At 37.3% G+C, this 18246-nt stretch overlaps 1 protein-coding gene and 1 pseudogene across 1 annotated transcript; both read right to left on the reverse strand.

Moving 5' to 3' along the window:
- Positions 1-4559: 4559 nt before the first annotated feature.
- Positions 4560-9272, reverse strand: LOC145579299 (cysteine protease XCP2-like). The gene is made up of 5 exons (XM_081636554.1): positions 8747-9272; positions 6889-7121; positions 6447-6584; positions 5304-6065; positions 4560-4892 (listed from the first exon to the last, which is right to left on the reverse strand). Exons 1-5 carry the CDS (start codon positions 9216-9218, stop codon positions 4752-4754), a joined length of 1746 nt encoding a protein of 581 aa, XP_081492680.1. The 5' UTR covers positions 9219-9272; the 3' UTR covers positions 4560-4751.
- Positions 9273-17189: 7917 nt separating this feature from the next.
- On the reverse strand, positions 17190-17684 carry LOC145578118 (abscisic acid receptor PYL12 pseudogene; annotated as a pseudogene).
- Between the last annotated feature and the right edge of the window lie 562 nt (positions 17685-18246).

Genomic DNA, 18246 nt, shown 5'->3' on the forward strand with positions numbered 1-18246 from the left:
AATAAAAATCAACTCAACCATTGTTTTCCTTGGCCTAAAAATCAAGGCATACAAGTTTTGTCAGGTCTAGACCCCTTTTGGACCTCCAAAGAGCCCAATATTATGTTATTATCAACGAGTATGAATCATCAATATATAATACTAAAACGGAAAATTTGTCTAAACTACCCTAAAAATAGAGTCATTTATGAACAATTACCTTTTTTTTATTTGTTTAGAACTACCCAGAAGTTATGAAACGTTTGTGTAGCACTACACACTTACGTGTTCCGTCCAATTTAGACGTTAATGGAGCTCACTTTTTCACTTTTTCCACCTAATTAACCCCCCAAACTACCTTCCTTCCTCCTCTCTCCTCTCTAATTAATTTTCCCTCCATTCTCACTCAAAAAATCCTAGAGAAGATAATCAAGCAACTGAATGCAAATTCTCAATAATTCATTGACACTTTCCTTTTAATTCATTGTTTGTTGTATTTGTTTATAAATTTTAATTGAATGCAATTAACATAATTAGGGTTTTAATTAATGATTTAAATTAGGGTTTATGAGTTCAAATAAATTTGGGGGTTTTGATTTCTAGGGTTTGGTGGTTCAATTGAGTTTTGGGTTTCGGTTATTTTGACTTTGAGATTAAATTCAATTGCATTCTAATTACTAATTGGTCATTGTAATTAGTAGGATGTGTAATTCTTCATAGCACTGTAATTAGTAGGATGTTTAATTACTAATTAGGGATGTTTAAAATGGAGAAAAATTAATTAGGGAGGAGAGAAGGTAGTTGGGGGGGTTAATTAGATGGAAAAGCGAAAAAGTGGGGCCCAATAACGTCTTAATTGAACGAAAATCGTTATTGGGTAGTGCTACCCAAACGTTTTGTAAGTTTAGGGTAGTTCTAAACAAATTAAAAAAAAAAAAAAAAAAAAGGTAGTTGTTTACAAATGACCTTATCTTTAGGGTAGTTTTAGACAAAATTCTCTACTAAAACAGACACTAGGAATAACACATGTCATTTCCTGGTGCTATTTTTTCCCTCCAAAATCCCCTCCCCTATTTTTTTTTTTTTAGCCAATGACATTAATTCCCTACTATAAGTTATACACAAAATATTCTCCAAATCATAAAATATAATTGTGATTATATTCATTGATATACTTTTCATTTCTGTAATTAATATTTTCCATTCTATGTAACTTTAGACTACAAATCTAATGTAATTTTAAATAAATATAGAGTTTCCAAATTTTTACTATACAAACCTAACGTAAAATTAAATTAACTTAGATTAAAAAATGTACATCTAAAAGTAAAAAAATATTTTCCCATGAAAATTTATGCTAAATTTATTATAATAATAATTAAAAATATTTGTGAATACGACAGGTAAAACATGTACTTTGAATAAGATTGTAGCTACTGAAGTAGAAGGTATGACAAAAAAATTTTAGTTTTTTTTCTCTACGGGAGATAGGAAATGAATGAGTTAACTTCTCTTACATAGTTATGTGGAGCAATATTCATTTATTTTTCAATTAATAAAATGAATTTATAAAAAAAATACAAATAACTTAAAATACTATTCAAATTACGTTTTTTATTTTTGTTTTTGTATCGACCATTAGTAAATGAGCCCTTTATTACTAATTGAATTATATTTGTTTTTTTCCTACGGAAATAGTAATTTGATTTATAAACCGTGCATCGCACGGGCACTATGCTAGTTCCTTTGATAAAAAGCCGGCCAAAATAAAGTTCCTTAGGAGGAAAATCTCCATATGCCACGGTCCGAGCGAATTTACACCGTACATTGGGTCATGCTCTTGCCTCTTATTTAGGGGTTTTCGTGGTGCGATTTGTATTTTTTTCAAACCGCACCATAAAATGTAGTCTGGTGTGTTGCGGTTTGCAGTTTAGCCATATTTTTTAAAAAATTATACTTTAATTTTATTTTGTGATTATCAATTTATAATTCAAATATTAAACACGTTTTTTAACCTTTAACTAGTGTGTCACCCGGGAGTTGCTTCGCGATGTTACTTTTAGTAAAAAAAATTTAATAAAGTGTTTGAATTGATAATTTGAAATGTAATGTTGAATATTAAAGAAAATATAAAGAATAATAAGTGTCTCTTTATTTTTGAGTTTGGATGAAATTTTGTATTCTACATATATATTTATGTGGAAGAATAGAGCATAAATTATTGGTAGTTAAGATGGTAAGACATGTGTTGTAATTCCATGAGGTTAGAAGTTCAAACTTCTTTATATGTGTTTTTAATTAATATTGCCCTGAATTATTTAGTGGTGACGTGACACGATGTTATGGGATACACGTGGCATATAAACATTTTTAGGAACACTTTTTAACATATAATAAATATAATAAAGTATAGATTAGCTTATAGTCAAAGATTAGCTTCTATTTTAAGTTATTTTATACATATTTTAATAAAAATTTAATACAAAAAGCGCGAATCGAATCAAAGTGCAATTTGGTCTAATTTTTTTGAAACCGCACCAAACCGCAAACTGCGATTTGGTCAATTTCAAAAACCACATTGTAATTTTTAAACCGCAAACCGCACAACAACCCTACTCCAATTAGCAAAGATGCAAGCCATGTGCAAAAAGGGGCTTGGAAGCACAAAGTAAAACAAATGGGCGTTTGAATCCCCAACAAGCTAACCTATCTTTTGGCAATGCAGTCTGGGTTATTGGGGCGAGCTTGCATCATATGAGCTAGTTAATAAGGCGGTACAAGCAAGACCGAATCACGAGTTTCTTATAGTATTACTTATTTAGGTAAGGGGTGCCATGCAACGACACAATGTCTATAATAGCTTTTTTTTTTAATTGCATGTCTATAATATTTTAACAACACACAAACTTGTAAACGAGACAACACTTTTTAGGGAGTAATCTCAAGGACACTCCTATATCTTTTGACGACGAAGTGTGGGTGATGGGGGCTTGTGATGGCTGCTTGTATTACTTCGTGCTCACAAGCTGCATTTCCACACAAGGCTTGCCCCGTGCTGCCAAAAAGGCAAGAGCATGTCACATAATCCGATTCCAAGAACTTGAACTATGATACACTGGCAACCCATGGGCACCCCGGTCCCTAAGCTACGATGTACTCCAACACACAATGACCCACGCAACGGTTGCAAGGGTGTGGGACTGTGGGGCATGACTTTAACACTAAGCTTTGACTCAATGGGTAGACAACAAATCTTGGGTAATGTTATATTAGTAAGTGAATTATTAAAACTTTTCAACTTCTTGAAGAAGAAAGTTCAAAATTTGTATGTGTGTTTGATAACTAAGGGCACCTTCTTGATCTTCTGATTCTTCTGATTCGTAATTGTTCTTTTGACCATGGTCATAAAAACGGTGGTCCGGTAGCTGCATCCCATATTATTACAGTCTACTAACGTGTATGGATGTTTGGGTGTCTCCATAACTGTGTTAAGACTGTTAACCCCTAAAATCTGAAAATGCCGTAATACTCACTTTGCCCATGATTATCAGCAACATTTACTATAAATGGGTGCTCTCTATTATCTATTTATCTGCTACAAAATTATATCTTTTCATTTTTAGTAATTTTAAAAAGTAAAATGACCACCTTGCCCTTTATTTATTTTAACTCTGTTTAACATCTTATAATTACATTTACTTACCAACTAATTACCACCTTACCCCAGCCACTTAGCTGCCCCTACCATGAACTCAGACCACCGAAACCCACAGCGATCGGACCCCAGATCGCCGCGCCATTCTCTGACCAAACCCCAGATCGTTGCACCATTCTTTGACGGCGACCAGACCATGGATCGCCGCGCCAATTTCCGTCGCCACTAATCCACCACAACCACTGATCTGAGTTCGTGGATGTTGGTGGTTTGAGTTCGTGGGTTTCGTGGTGGGTTTCGATTCCAGATTTGGGGCCGTTGGGTTTCATGGTGGGTTTCAGTGGTCTGAGTGCGTGGGTTATGGTGGTCTGAGTGCGTGGGTTACGGTGGTCTGAGTGCATGGGTGTGAGTGGGTTTCGCGGTGGGTTGTGTGGGTGTTGGTGGTCTGAGTTCGTGGATATGAGTAGGGGTTTCGTGGTGGTCTGAGTTCATGTGTCCGTGAGTGGCAGTTTCGTGGTGGTCTAAGTTCCTGCGTCCGTGAGTAGTGGGTTGCGTGGGTGTTGGTGGTTCGTGGGGTGGCGTGGTGGTTAAGCGCTGTCGTGAGTGGTGGTGGTTCTTCTCTGCTTAATTGTGTTTTTTTTTTTTGGATTAATTATCCCTTCTCTCTCTCCTCTTAATTTTCAATATTCTTATTTAGAAATTTTACCTAGGATTCTGCAAAAAGAACGTTTGGTGCAGATAACCGTGGGCAGAGAGAGTATAAAAACTCAATGTATTTAATCTTGTCTTTCCAACAAAAAGAAACTTTTACATAGATAAATAATTGCTGCATATAAAATTATTATGTTACAAAGTATACTAACTGTGGAGCATGAATATGAGTTTACATCATTTACTCAACACACTTATTTTCTTACATGCATGTTTGATGCAAATCTTCTCAACTTATTTCTAAAGAAGAATGACATACAATGATATCGCTGTGTTAAAAAAAGTATAGGCAGAAGTTGAGACAATGATCAACAATTGTTAACATGTATGAATGTTTAGCAGATTGAGGAAGATGAGCAACCTTTACCTTGAACAACATTAAAAGGCATAATCATTAAGATCATCATCACACTGCTGCAAACCCATTCATCCTCCATTTGAGTGGCTGATAAGTCATTTCTGTATTTCCTTCAGGTTTACTCCAGGGTAGTGTGAGCTTTGCCCACTTCTTCCTCATCAAAGCAGCACCAAGGCGGTCATCAAATTTCTAGACAACATTAGGGTAAGAAAGATTGATGAGGATCGAGAAGGACAAGAGCTTTGAAAGATAACACTTAGAAGGAGTATGCAAAGCTGAACTTTTTTGTGATATTGTAGAAAAATGGATAAATTAACTATATAGGAATAATTGACCTGATATATAATCCTATGTTTCATCCAAATTTTTTTGGTTGTTTTGAATTAATCCAATGTTTTAGGGGTGATTTGTCAAATAAAAAAAAGTTTTTCCTATATAGTATCATATACAGAACGAGAGTAGAAGAACAAGAAAATGACTGCTTTGAGAAGGCACCTCCAAAATAGGGTTTACCTGAATAATCTCAAAGCACAGGTAGAACTCATAAAAATTCATGCATGTTTTCGTACTTATAAAATTTTAAACATTAAGTTGAAATACCTTGAGGCATAATCCACCATAAACATCACAGATGGGATATTCATGAGGGCAACAGTAGTCTGATTCAGGGCAGCAAACAGCATTGGTGTAGTCACAGCAGCCTTGTATCAGACAAAATCCGAAAGATTCATATAGGCAACAGCAAGTCTGTCCTGGCAGACAGTAAGAGAAATCTCCGCATTTACTAGGTGAGGGAGGTGGGGGAGGGGAAGGATGTGGAGGAGGATGAGACGGTGGTGGTGGAGGTGGTGATGGTGATGATGGAGGAGAAGCGGGAGGAGGGGAAGGCTGCAGAGGAGGTGGTGTTGGAGGAGATGGGGTAGGTGTGGGAGGAGGTGAAGGCAGCAGAGGAGTCGGTGTTGTAGGAGATGGAGTAGGTGTGGGAGGAAGTGGGGAAGGCAGTGGAGGAGGCGGTGATTGCAAAGATGGAGGAGTGGCAGTAGGAGAGGAAGGCAGCGGATGAGGTGGGGAAGGTAGTGGAGGAGGCGGTGTTGGAGAAGAATCAGAAGATGGAGAAGGGTAAGGAGATGAAGCTAATAAAGTCGTCTGAGAAGGATATGAAGCTAAGGCATTGATTCCACAAACTCCATATGGTAAGTCAGTGTTCCTTCTTATGTATATGTAGCCGTTCATTCCCCAGCTAGTGCCCCAAGAGTTCTTCACTATCCAATAATCCTTGTTTCCTTCAGAGCCGTAGCCAACTATCAGAACAGCATGGTTGATATCATCTGGATTGCTCGAGCAAGCACCATCATAAATTCCCTACTTGGAGCATAAGAAACAAGCTTTCAGCAACGGATATTCCAATGTTAACAGAACAGATGTTAGATAAGAATAAAACGACAAAACCTGAGTGTGAAAGGGAGATTACTGAGACCTAGTCACTTTTTATTTTTATATGCACTAAATTGGATTTTTAATCTGATAACAAGAAGATGAAATTCTAAAGAACAAGACTAATATCAATTAGCATATCAAGGTTTCAAATACAAATGTTTTTCATCAAGATATATATCTGCATTCTGAACTGTCACTCACATATTTGGAAACCTACAAAAAAGATTGAAATATGCAGAAAAACATGACTCTTTAACCATACATCAATTTGTATATAATCAGTCATAGATATTAGTATATACTTACTCCAGTGTATAGCTGAAAGTCAAGAGAGGATCCATCTATGCCAACACTGATAGGCTGTCTTACAGTTGCACACAGGAGAGCGGTCTCTGTTTCTTCCACATGGCGATAGCCATTAATGTTTACAATCTTGTTTTCCATCTGAGAAACAAGAAATTTGAGTTAGACATGCTTAACAGGCAACAAACCATTTGTTAACTAAGCTAAAATCTAGAAGATTTCACGTCATACACCCATGTTGGATCCCTTCAACATGGGTATGAACATGATGTACTTCATTTGAGACCAAAAATCCTATATACTTCTCATTAAACAGCGAGTTTAACCCTTAGGCAGATACCCATGTCTGACATGGGTACCCAAGTCCAAGTAATATAGCTTGCTAGCAAGCAACTCACATCATTGACATAAACATCTCATGAACGTGAAGAAAACTGAGTAGGACCTTGTTGATAGTACAGGTACTACCACTTCCACTGTAAGGGTAATTAGCTTCACCACCAATACCACCATTGTTTGTGACCCACTTGAACACATTGCCTATGTAACCCCCATCACAGCCATCGTCATCCTTGTCACAATCTATAAGCTCCTGCTCTGAGAGGCTGATGAGTTCTTTCTTATTGATCGCGTTGATTCCTTCAATGGCACCAATAGAAGAGAATGCCCAGCTGCTTCCTGTATGCACAAGTCACAGGGTATGTAATTACTGAATTGCAATAAATACCTTTGCTGACAATATTACTATACTTGCACAACTTATAATTCCATGAAATTTGTAGTACCTAGCTAGTATACTTTGTATGTTGTGTTACCCCTTATGCGAAACAATAGACTTTATCAAGTTATTATCTATTCTAAAAAGCATAGGTTGCTCCTGGGAAAACCATATCCCCTGAGTTAGGATTGAAAGGCACAACGAGGGCAGTCATTTTTGACAGAGAGTTTAATACTTCGTATTGATTTAGAAGCTATCGAAATAGATTTAAGTTCATTTACACTAATGTATCACTTTGAAGACTGGCATGAAGTTGTATATTTTCTAGAAAATCATCAAAATGAATATAATCCCATGTTCAGTAACTAATGTGCTAATTAAGATCTTGAATTTCACAAACAAGTTTAAAATTTTGAACTGTAAAAATCACGAGTCCATTAAAGACGGAACTGGAATGTGATGAATCATGTATATCCATGACCTCAGCTATCCCTACTTTTCATGGATTGATGTTTTGAAGCTCAAAAGTTCACCAATCACCACATTGCCACACAAAAATTTACGGCTAAATTTGTGCATTCTTAGGGTATAAATGACCAAGATGAGTACTACCCTGTTTGGCTGTTCATGTTCATATGCATTTCGCTCAGGCGAGTTTGAAAAAGCTTTCAACTGAGCTTCTCAATACGTTAAGGTTGTAGAGTTCGTGAAAAGTTCACAAGTAACTCATTTATTGATCGAGGTAAGTTCTTGTATACGAGATTATTCGTCAACATTTATGATCGGATTGTTCATGTACATAAACAAACAAGTTCATTAACTTACACAAATGTGTATATTAATGTTCATGTTTAAAGTTCGATCATTTATTAAGTGAGATTCAAAAATTGTACTAACTCAACTCATTTATTAAATTAATAACTAGCTACAACCAAACTCAAAACTCAGCTATTGTTGAGATTGTCAAAAAAAAAAAGCTATTGTTGAGAATCTCAAGCCCATTTGTACCCCTTCGTTAGCATTCTTAGCAAGTTTGTTTTTCAAAATGTTGCAAGTTTTATGTTACTTGGACTCGATGTCCGATACGAGTATGTGTTGACTCGGCTATTTAGTGAAAATTTTCTATATGTGTCTAAGTCTCGTATTCATGTCTGAGTGTTTAGAGTCGAACATAGGTATTTAACTATTTAAGGTGAAATGAAAAATCTAAATAACATACCAACTATACTATAACACACCTCACAGAATCATAGACACACTATTAGAGGACGTGATTAAGTTAAAATAAATATGTTTTACCACCTACAATATAAAGAGCAAAGGGTTAAGTTTTTAGCCTAGTACGAGTAAGAACTTAACTTATGAAACTTATGAGTATTTTATTTTTAGTCAACCTTTTTTTTATAACCTTATCTAACCTTTCTTCAAATAACTAGGTTATGTTTTTAAAAAAACTACCACCAACTAATTTCAGTTACAACACTTGAAAATTTACAATATTCGTATTCTATTGGAGTAAAAAAAAAAAAAAAAAATTGATTTTTGATCGGAGAGTATTTAAAAAGGGAGTATAAAAGATACATACCACAAACCTCCTGATCCTTAACCGGAGTAACCACTCCCATCTCCCTCCAATCCAAAGACGGCGGCGCGTCGCAACTCAACACCAAACTCTCGCGCGTATCCCTCCATTGACCCAACCGAACCGGACTCTTCACCTTACCCAAATACCTCTCTCTAAAGTCTTCATTACTTAAATCACTAAACCGGTTCAATCCGACCGTAAACCCGGTCCGGTTTGGGTTACTCTTAACAACGAATTTCAGATTCCTTTCAAAGTTCTCGAATCTTCTCATTGACTCCTCCATTTGATCATAAGACATTCCATGCTCATCCCTCCATTGGTGGAAGAGCTCCTTCACCCGGCTCGATGATCGGAGGTCTTCCGGTTCGAACCCAGAAAGGGAGTACTGAACCGGAAGTCCGGTCCAACAGAGACATGGTAAGAGGAAGAGAGAGTAAAAAAGAAGATGATGGATTGGTTTATGGGTACCCATTTGTAATTTGGGAAGACTCAGTTTGGATTTGAACTAAAATGGTTGATTATGATCATATTGTTGTTTGATTTGATTTGGTGAACATTTGAATTGTTCAGTTTTGTTTCTGTATTAGATTCATGGATTTTGTTAGTTTGCTCTTATTAAAATTGCAAGTATTCCTAATTTGCATCAAAATTATTGAGCTGCCTTGTCACTGTTGTCAGTATTTTAGGTTTCATGTTTTTTTTTCCCCGGTGTTGCTCATTTTCAAAACATAATCTGAACAACCATACTTGTTTAAGACCCCGTTCTTTTGTGCTAAAGTGAAATGTCTTTAACTGAAATGAGATTGAGCTAAGTTAAACTAAATTAAACTGAATTAAATTGATCAAAATTGAATTGAATTGGCTTAAACTAAAATGAATTATGCCTAAAAAAAAAATGAACTAAAAATAAGTTCAAAAGAACACAGCCTGATTGGCATCCCTTGAAATCCCTACCTTATAAAAAGTAAGAGATTACTCTTATGAATAGTGCACGGATCACTATACCCCTCAAAATGTTTGTTTACCTTTTTACCCCCATGTGTAATTTTGTAATTTTTCTTAAGACGGTCCATCAATTAATTAGAAATTAAATGGAGAATGGAAGAATAATAAAGTTTAAAATTTTCTATATTTAATGGGAGTTATAGTTTAATTACGAAGTACGGAGTACGTGACAATATTTGTAACTTGATAACTAAAGGTTGTTGCTTTATGTGGCCGTATTTTAAAGTAGCTCAACTAAAATTTAGAACATTGCACAGCTACACAACATCCAACACATTTATTGTGTATATGCAAATAGCTTTGATAAAATATTATACACAAATCGACATAGGACATAAAAAACATCGATAATAATTCTTCTCAAAATGCTAGCTATACAGAGCGCATCGCAGGCGTTGGAATCCCTAGTAAATTTAAAAGGTGGTACATGACAAAAAAAAAATCATATTGTAAATTACTGTAGATACCTAATTTTTCTTTTTGTTGAATTTGGATTTGCAATCAAAAATTGGAATAATATAAGGTGAAAAAATCGTCACTTAGCCCCACTTGGATGATTATTTGGCAGGATTTTATTAGCTAGCGGTAAACATTATCACAAATTTTCATATGTGGATGGCCTCACGATATAGCCGAAATTATCCGATAAGAGTTTACTCAGTCGACCAGTGGTTTTTCGACCTGGAGTTGTGTTGTCAAGGTTAGGGGTGAGCAAAAAATATGGGTACCCGATTTTGGAATTGGAACTGGTATGGATCTGGCGGGTCTAAACCCGAAACTGGTCCCAGTGGATCCGGGTCCGATTCCAAAAATTAGGACCCGATTAGTACCGATTCCAATTCCAAATCCAAATATTTAGGACCCGGTACCAACCGGGTACCCGGTTTCGCCAATAATAATGATCGGTATCGGATATGGTTTATATAAAAACTTTATAAAATTTTCACAGCCCAATGCCCTATATACATAAGATTAAGCCTCCATCGAAAAAACACCCTAATATCTTTCAATCTCTCGGCCTCCATCACTCTGCTTTCACATCTCTCTTCATTTTCTCTCTCCTTACCTCTATTCCAACAATGGCAAACCTCACTTCATTTTCTCACTCCTAACTTCCTAAGTCATTATTTTCGTTCTTCTATGTTTTCCCTTTTTCTCTCTGTCTAAACTTCAATGGCGATGTTAATCTCACTAAAACAACATTGTGAAGTACCGACATTTTCAACTGTGCTTTTGAAGAGGAAGTCCTCGAAAATGATCATAATGAAGATTGCTAATTTTTTTTTTGTTTCGTATTTGAGGTTTTCGGAGTAGATCTGTTTTTTTTTTTTTTCCTAGAAATTTCCCTTCTGATTTCTTGAATTTTATGATTCTTTTATGGTGAAAAAGGATAATGTATTCCATGAATATATACTAGTATTTGGATTTTGGAGAAAATTAAAGTGTAAACCAGTAGGATAAATCTTTTAGAAGCATAACAAAAAAAACCAGGTACCTGGATTTGGAACCAGTTCCTATCGGTTCCAAAACCTAAAGTTCTAAAAATTTGGGACCTGAATTAACTGGTTCCAATTCCGGGTCTCAAATTTTGGGACCCGGTGTAACCAGTTCCACTTTCGGGTCCAATAAAATTGACCGGGTACCCGGTTATGCTCACCCCTAATCAAGGTTACTCAGTCAGGGGCTACTCTGTAAGGGGTTGTGTGTAAGTGTGGCAATTCGGGTCAACATGTCGAATTCGGGTCAGATTTCGGGTTATGCTTAAAAACAATAAAAAAAAAATAGTTTAAAATTTAATATTATTACGAAATATGAAATTTTGGTCAAATTGGGTCGAATTCGGGTTGTTCGGATTGGGTCAGGGATTGACAGCCCTAGTTGTGTGGGCAGATTTACTCGGTCGGTTAGGGATTACTTGGTCGATCAGGAGTTACTAGGTCACTATTTTAGTATGTGTCAGCTTGCTGCACGATATGGCTAGCATGGAAAAAAAAGCACAGAAACATGAAACTTTTGAAAGGAAAAAAGATTTAAACAAAAAAAAGGTAAAAACTAAATATAAATAAATAAAGTAGTAACATCAAAACTGTATATTTCTTGAAAAAAAAAAAAAACAAAGCACCGACTAATATCAAAAGTAGTACTGAATAATTAAACAATCCTTGTTTCGTTCACATTATTTTCATTTATGTGATCTAATTGTCTATTTTGATCAAATTTTGACCTATTGTATATGATAATTGGTAGAATATATGATAGATATGTTGTGTAGAAGGATATATTTTGTGAATATTGTAGCATTGTCTTTTAAGATTTCCTAACGTGATTAGTCTCACCTTTGTAACCCTTATATATTGGCATCAATGCTATACACTCCAAACCAAGGAGTTTCATATTATCTAACATCGTATCAGAGCCTAGGTTACAAACTTAGCTTCCGCAAATTTCTCCTTCATTTCTCCTCTATATCTATGAACAAACCAAGCCAAGGTACAACCCAGCCCACAAGAGAGCTACGGCCAAGCCTCGACCTAGCAGGCATTAGAAATCTAGCAGGCCAGGCAATAGCCCAGCCTTTTCCAAGCACTGACCTAGTACACGCTGGATTTCCAACGGGCCAGGCAGCACTTCAACCCAAGCCGAACAGCCCCCATGAAAGGAATGGTGTCCTTTGAACAAGTGTATTATTCTGATAGAGGGTTCGGAATTATAAGAAAGCTAATTATTCAGTGAGGTCAAGTGATCGGAATGCCTGGGTGGAGGCCGCTTCCGATCAGTAATATTAATGTATAATTAATATTACAGCTTAATCTTGACTGAACCATTCAGGTCACACCCAAGCAGCTAACAAACCGAAGCGAAGAATTAATTCGAAAGGAATTAATGAGTCGACCAAGTAATTAATATTTAGACGCCGGAAATTCGAGGTTGGAGCGTCGAAACCGAGCGTCGAAAGTCGAGTTGAAAATGATAAAAGACGAGACAGGAAAATTACTAATAAATCAACAAAATGACTAAAATGCCCCTAGCATCGGAATGCCCGAGTGCTAGGGGCATATGGCCTAGCAAGGTGGCTAGCAAGTGCACCAAGCCGAGCCTAGGCTGGCTGGTGCGTGCTAGCGTACCTTGACTAGCTAGGCTGGCCAGCAGCCCGCACACATGTGCGTGGCATGCTAGCAAGGCCTTGGCCAGCAACCCGCACAAATGTACGTGGCGTGCTAGCAGCCCGCACAAATGTGCGTGGCTTGCTAGCAGCAGGCCTGGCCAGCTGCCCGCACAAATGTGCGAGGCATGCTAGCAGGCCACGGTAAACAGCCCGCATATTGGTGCGTGGCTTGCTGGCAGCAGGCCTCGGCCAAGCAGCCCGCACATATGTGCTTGTTTAGCTGGGCCGAAGGGCATAGCAGCAGCTAGCAGCCCACCTTGGGTGCCTTGGTGCCCAAGTGGTGGGGTGCCACGTGGCGCGAACTAATTAGGTGTTTAGTGTTGTGTTGGCCGGCTATGGGAGAGGGAGTGGGGAGCAAGTTTGGTCCCCCCCCCCCCCTTCTCCAAATGGTTCTCACCTAACCTCTCTTGTGAGCATGCCACTTGTTGATTTATTAGTAGCTTGATTATTAATTTAATTTTTATTTAAAATAAAATGGAAAAATTAAATCTCCCACATTGATGGGTGAACTTTTCTCATTCTTGATTTTTCCTATAAATACCCAAGTTGGGGTATTGGGAAAATTGCTTGAGTAAGTGTTAAAAAAGGCATCACCATTGTGAAAACCTTTGAACACAATTAATTACTCGGGTTTAGGTCGGGCTCAGCTAACTCCTAAGCAATAAACCATTTTCTGTGCTCGGGTTGCGGGTGGACTTCGTTGGAGGTCCTCATGTGAGCGGGGCTAAGAGCTTTCGAAGTAAGTGCTCAATTAAGTGAGCGAAGCACGCGACAAAGCTATTAATCTCTTTCTTAATCTTGTCATTTAAGTTAATTATGCTTTATGGTTATAATTATTGTGAGTGTGATCTTGGCTCGGGTTTCCTTCTGCGGTGGGTCGGACTCACCGAAACCCAACACCCCATCCCTCACTAGGCCTACCTAACCGCACAGCCCACCTACGACCTCCCCCACCCAGCCACTTCACACCACTCCTTCTTCTCACCATAGCCAATCCACTTATACACCACCACCCCTTCGTGGGCACATACCAATCTCACCCACTCGACCTCCACCATTATCTCCACAAATGCAAACTCGATCAAAGCACGGTATTTTTAAACCGAACCTAAAATTTGGCCTCAACGTCACTACTCCTAGTCAAAGCATGACCCAATCCCCACTTCCCAAAAATCACCGACATGCCCGGCCTTTTCGACCCTAATTGAAATGTTGCGATGCATGATGAATATAGTGCTTTAATTAAAACGGGGATAAGGGAATTGGTTCCTCGACCTACGGGGGCGAATATTGTTAATTGCATGTGGTTATTTCATCATAAATATAATGCTAATGGTGATCTTGAAAGACACACTAAGGCTGTCTAGTTTGTGATGGAAAATCGCAGGTTGAAGGCGTTGATTGTGATGAAACTTTTGGTCCGATTGTAAAACCGACTACTATTCACACAATGTTGAGTTTGGCTATGGCTCGTAAGTGGTCTATTCACCAACTTGATGTAAAAAATGTCTCCTTACATGGTAATTCTCAGGCTATGTTTGCAGGCTCCGTAAGGCTTTATATGGTCTAAAGCAAGCTCCAAGAGCTTGGTAACAATGGTTTGCTAACTATTTGTTGCAGATGGGGTTTGTCATTGCTAAGAGTGACAATTCTTTATTCATTTTCCGATATGGGAATAATATGGCATATTTACTACTATATGTTGATGATATTGTGTTGGTTACATCCTCAGATCTGTTACATGAACACATTATCACTCACTTGCGTACAGGTTTTCCAATGACTAATTTAGGTCCTCTGAATTATTTTTTAGGCATTGCTGTTACTCAAACTCCTTCATATCTGTTTTTATCTCAGTAGAAATATGCAATGGAAATTTTAGAGCGCGCAGGCATGGCTAGTTGTAAACCTGCAGCAACTCTAGTGGATACTCAATCTAAGCTTAGTGCAGACTCTGGTCCTAAATTTCATGATCCAACACTCTATCGTAGTCTTGCAGGTGCATTACAATACCTCACTTTTACTCACCATGATATAGCTTATGCAGTTAAGAGGTTTGTTTATTCATGCATGACCCCAGAGAGGCTCATTATGATGCATTGAAACGCATCCTACGTTACATTCAGGGTACCATTGATCACGGGTTACATTTATATCCTTCACCTCCTACACGCTTGATCACATATACTGATGCACATTGGGGAAGGTGTCCAGACACTCGTCGTTCGACTTCGGGATATTGTTGCTTTTTAGGGGACAATCTTATTTCCTGGTCTTCTAAGCGTCAGCATTATGCTCTTTCAAAATCAAGTGAAGAGGCGGAATATAGGGGTGTCGCTAATGTTGTTGATGGCTTGTTGGTTTCGTAATCTTCTTTTGAAGTTACATTGTCATCTCCGGCAGGCTACTATTGTGAAGAGGCGAAATACAGGGGTGTCGCTATGTTGTTGTCGAGGCTACTATTGTCACCAACACACCAAGCACTTCGAAATGGATATTCATTTCGTCCGAGAAAAGGTGGCGGTTGGGGCATGTATGTACGGGTGCTACACATTCCTTCACGGTATCAGTTTGCAGAAATCTTCATGAAAAACCTACCTCAACAACTATTTTTGGAATTTAGATCCAGTCTTAGCATATATCCTCCCGCTATGACTGCAGGGGTATGATAGAATATACAATATATATTATGTATAGAAGGATATATTTTGTGAATATTGTAGCATTATCTTTTGTGATTTCCTAATGTAATTGGGTCTCACCTTTGTAACGGCATCAATGGTATACACTCCAATTCAAGGAGTTTCATATTATCAAAAATAATTTATAATAAAAAAATATATCAAGTTTGGTTTTGTTAAATTCGTAATAATGTGTTTTATATTATATAATTATCATAATTTTTTTAATTACGAAATTAAATTAAAAAAAAACTACATATAAAGCGATAAAGTATGGTACGAGTAGAATTAATCTGATCTAAATTTGTTTTTCCTAATACAATCTGATATGATTTGAGCTAACGTGATCTGATATGAATTTATTTTTTCTAATCTGATTTTAAATAAGTAAAAATAAAGTGAATTAAGCATGACCTTAATTTCATGATGAAAGCTTCAGCATTTTGTAAATTGTATTTTGTATGTAACATATTTAGCTACTTATTACGGGCTATGGCATATGGGCTTGTGCTAATGCCTTTATAGAAAAACTAGAAATCTATATAGTGCCATCAAATTAGGCCCATCAAATCTAATCACTAGACCAAAGGCCTGCAACTGAGATGGGACTAGCCACTATATATCAAGCTCCATTATACAAAGTACTCTATATAATCGAACATGAAATATACTTGTATGAAGTACAATGCAAATTGCAAAAATAACAATACATAACATAAACTATTGTAGGTTTAGAGGTGGGCATGGGCCGTGCCGGCACGCAGGCGGCACGAGTCCGCCAGAGGCACAGCCCAATACGGTGGCTCACTTGTGGGCCGTGGGCCGTGAACAAAATTTTGAAAAACAAGCACGGCACGAACCCGGCGAGCGGCACGATCACTCGGCCTGTGGCACGACCCGCCGGCACGGCTCAAAGCACGGCACGAGGCCCGCACGACACGACACGTGCAAAGTTATTGTACAATTTTTGTATTATCGAACCCCGTATAATAAAATAAGCTATAAAATTAAGTTATTCACCAATTATTGTGCGATTTTTAATTATCATTATAAATTATTGTATTATCGATTTATCGTACCGGCATATAATAAAATAAGTTATTCATCAATTTTTGAGTTATCGCCTTATCGGCTTATCGCACTCGTAAATTTTTTAATTATATGCATTGTTGCTTTGTGCTAAATAATACGGAGTAATATAATAATACAAAAACATAAACATAAATTAATAAAATTATTTAAATATACTCATTTTTAAATTTGTTCAAAAAAAATATATATCGATTTTTTTAAAATTTAAAAAAAAAATTTGGAAAAACCTGTGCGGCCCACTGCCCAACTCGACACGGCCCGCCAGGCAGGTGGGCCGTGATGTGCCGTGGGCTGGTTGTGCCAAAAGGTGGCATGACATGGCACGGACCGCCATAAAGTAGGCACAGCATGGCATGCGGTAGCCCAACACGGTATGATGCCCACCTTTACGTAGGTTTATTGTTTTCTCCATTCTAAAAAAAAGTTTGTTGACTTTTGAAGACTTCATTGTAAAGTTTTCATTTGAATGGACGACCACATAAAAGGTAGTAAATTTTTTCTATATTTTACCAGAAATCATTTTCTCCACAACAATAGCAAGATTCTTGAGATTAAGCTCAATTATAGTATTAGCAAACAAGCAAGCGTCTTTCTCGTTACTATCATTAGGTACGTCCACTGTATAGGACTCAACAACCAACGTCGTTTTATTTCCATTCCCATTCTCTACCACCTCGTGTAGTGAGGTGGTGACGTGAAAATTGACTAGCTTGTGATCCCCATCAATTACTCGATACACACTTATGTGTTGCACCTCGTCCATTTTCTCAAGCCTTTCTATGCTAATTTTTCCAGGCAAACCTGATCCAAAAAATACCTGGCGAACTGACCCAACCTCTCCAGCACCAGATACTAGGCTGTAAGTTTGGATGAGTTTCTTAAAAATATGAGGCCGGTCAAACCGGCGGATCAAGGACCACACCACTGGGAGCGGCGCATTGATGGTTTGTAAGATTTGTGAGCCACAACGACGATGTTGAACTTGACTTACCATTGTAGAAGGCTCAAGGGAGGTGATTTTTATGTATAAGAGTGAGTACAATTGCTTAACGTGGTACGAATTTTATAGTAAGAGTACTTGATATAATTATAGAACTAGTTATTGCCCCGCATGATGCCCCGGATCCGGACCAATTAAACGTGCAATGTGCCACATATGCCACCTAAAAATATTAGCTTCAATAATATAAGAGATAAGAATAATTGAAACTTACGATTTTTATAGTATAAATGAAAAATTGTACATTATAAGCACTTAGGACCTGTTCTCTTCAGCTTAATTTCAGTTCCTAATTTCCTTCTCTCATAAACAATTCAGTTCAGCTCAGCTCAGCTCAGCTCAGTTTAGTAAATCAAAACATGTCCTAACTCATAAGAATAATAATCGAAAATGTATTACCTGTATATTATGAATGAGAATTGTACTTCGTATAATATAGGCACACTCAAGCCATATGCAAAAGATAGAGAAAAAAAAAAGTATCAAAATTAAAAGTTTAGTCATACAATTTCTTTTAGTGGACGCATGAGTTAGAGAAACAAAAGAATAATATTAA

This window comes from Chenopodium album, chromosome 14 (assembly GCF_948465745.1).
Source record: "Chenopodium album chromosome 14, dcCheAlbu1.1, whole genome shotgun sequence".
Classification (NCBI taxonomy): Eukaryota; Viridiplantae; Streptophyta; class Magnoliopsida; order Caryophyllales; family Amaranthaceae; genus Chenopodium; species Chenopodium album.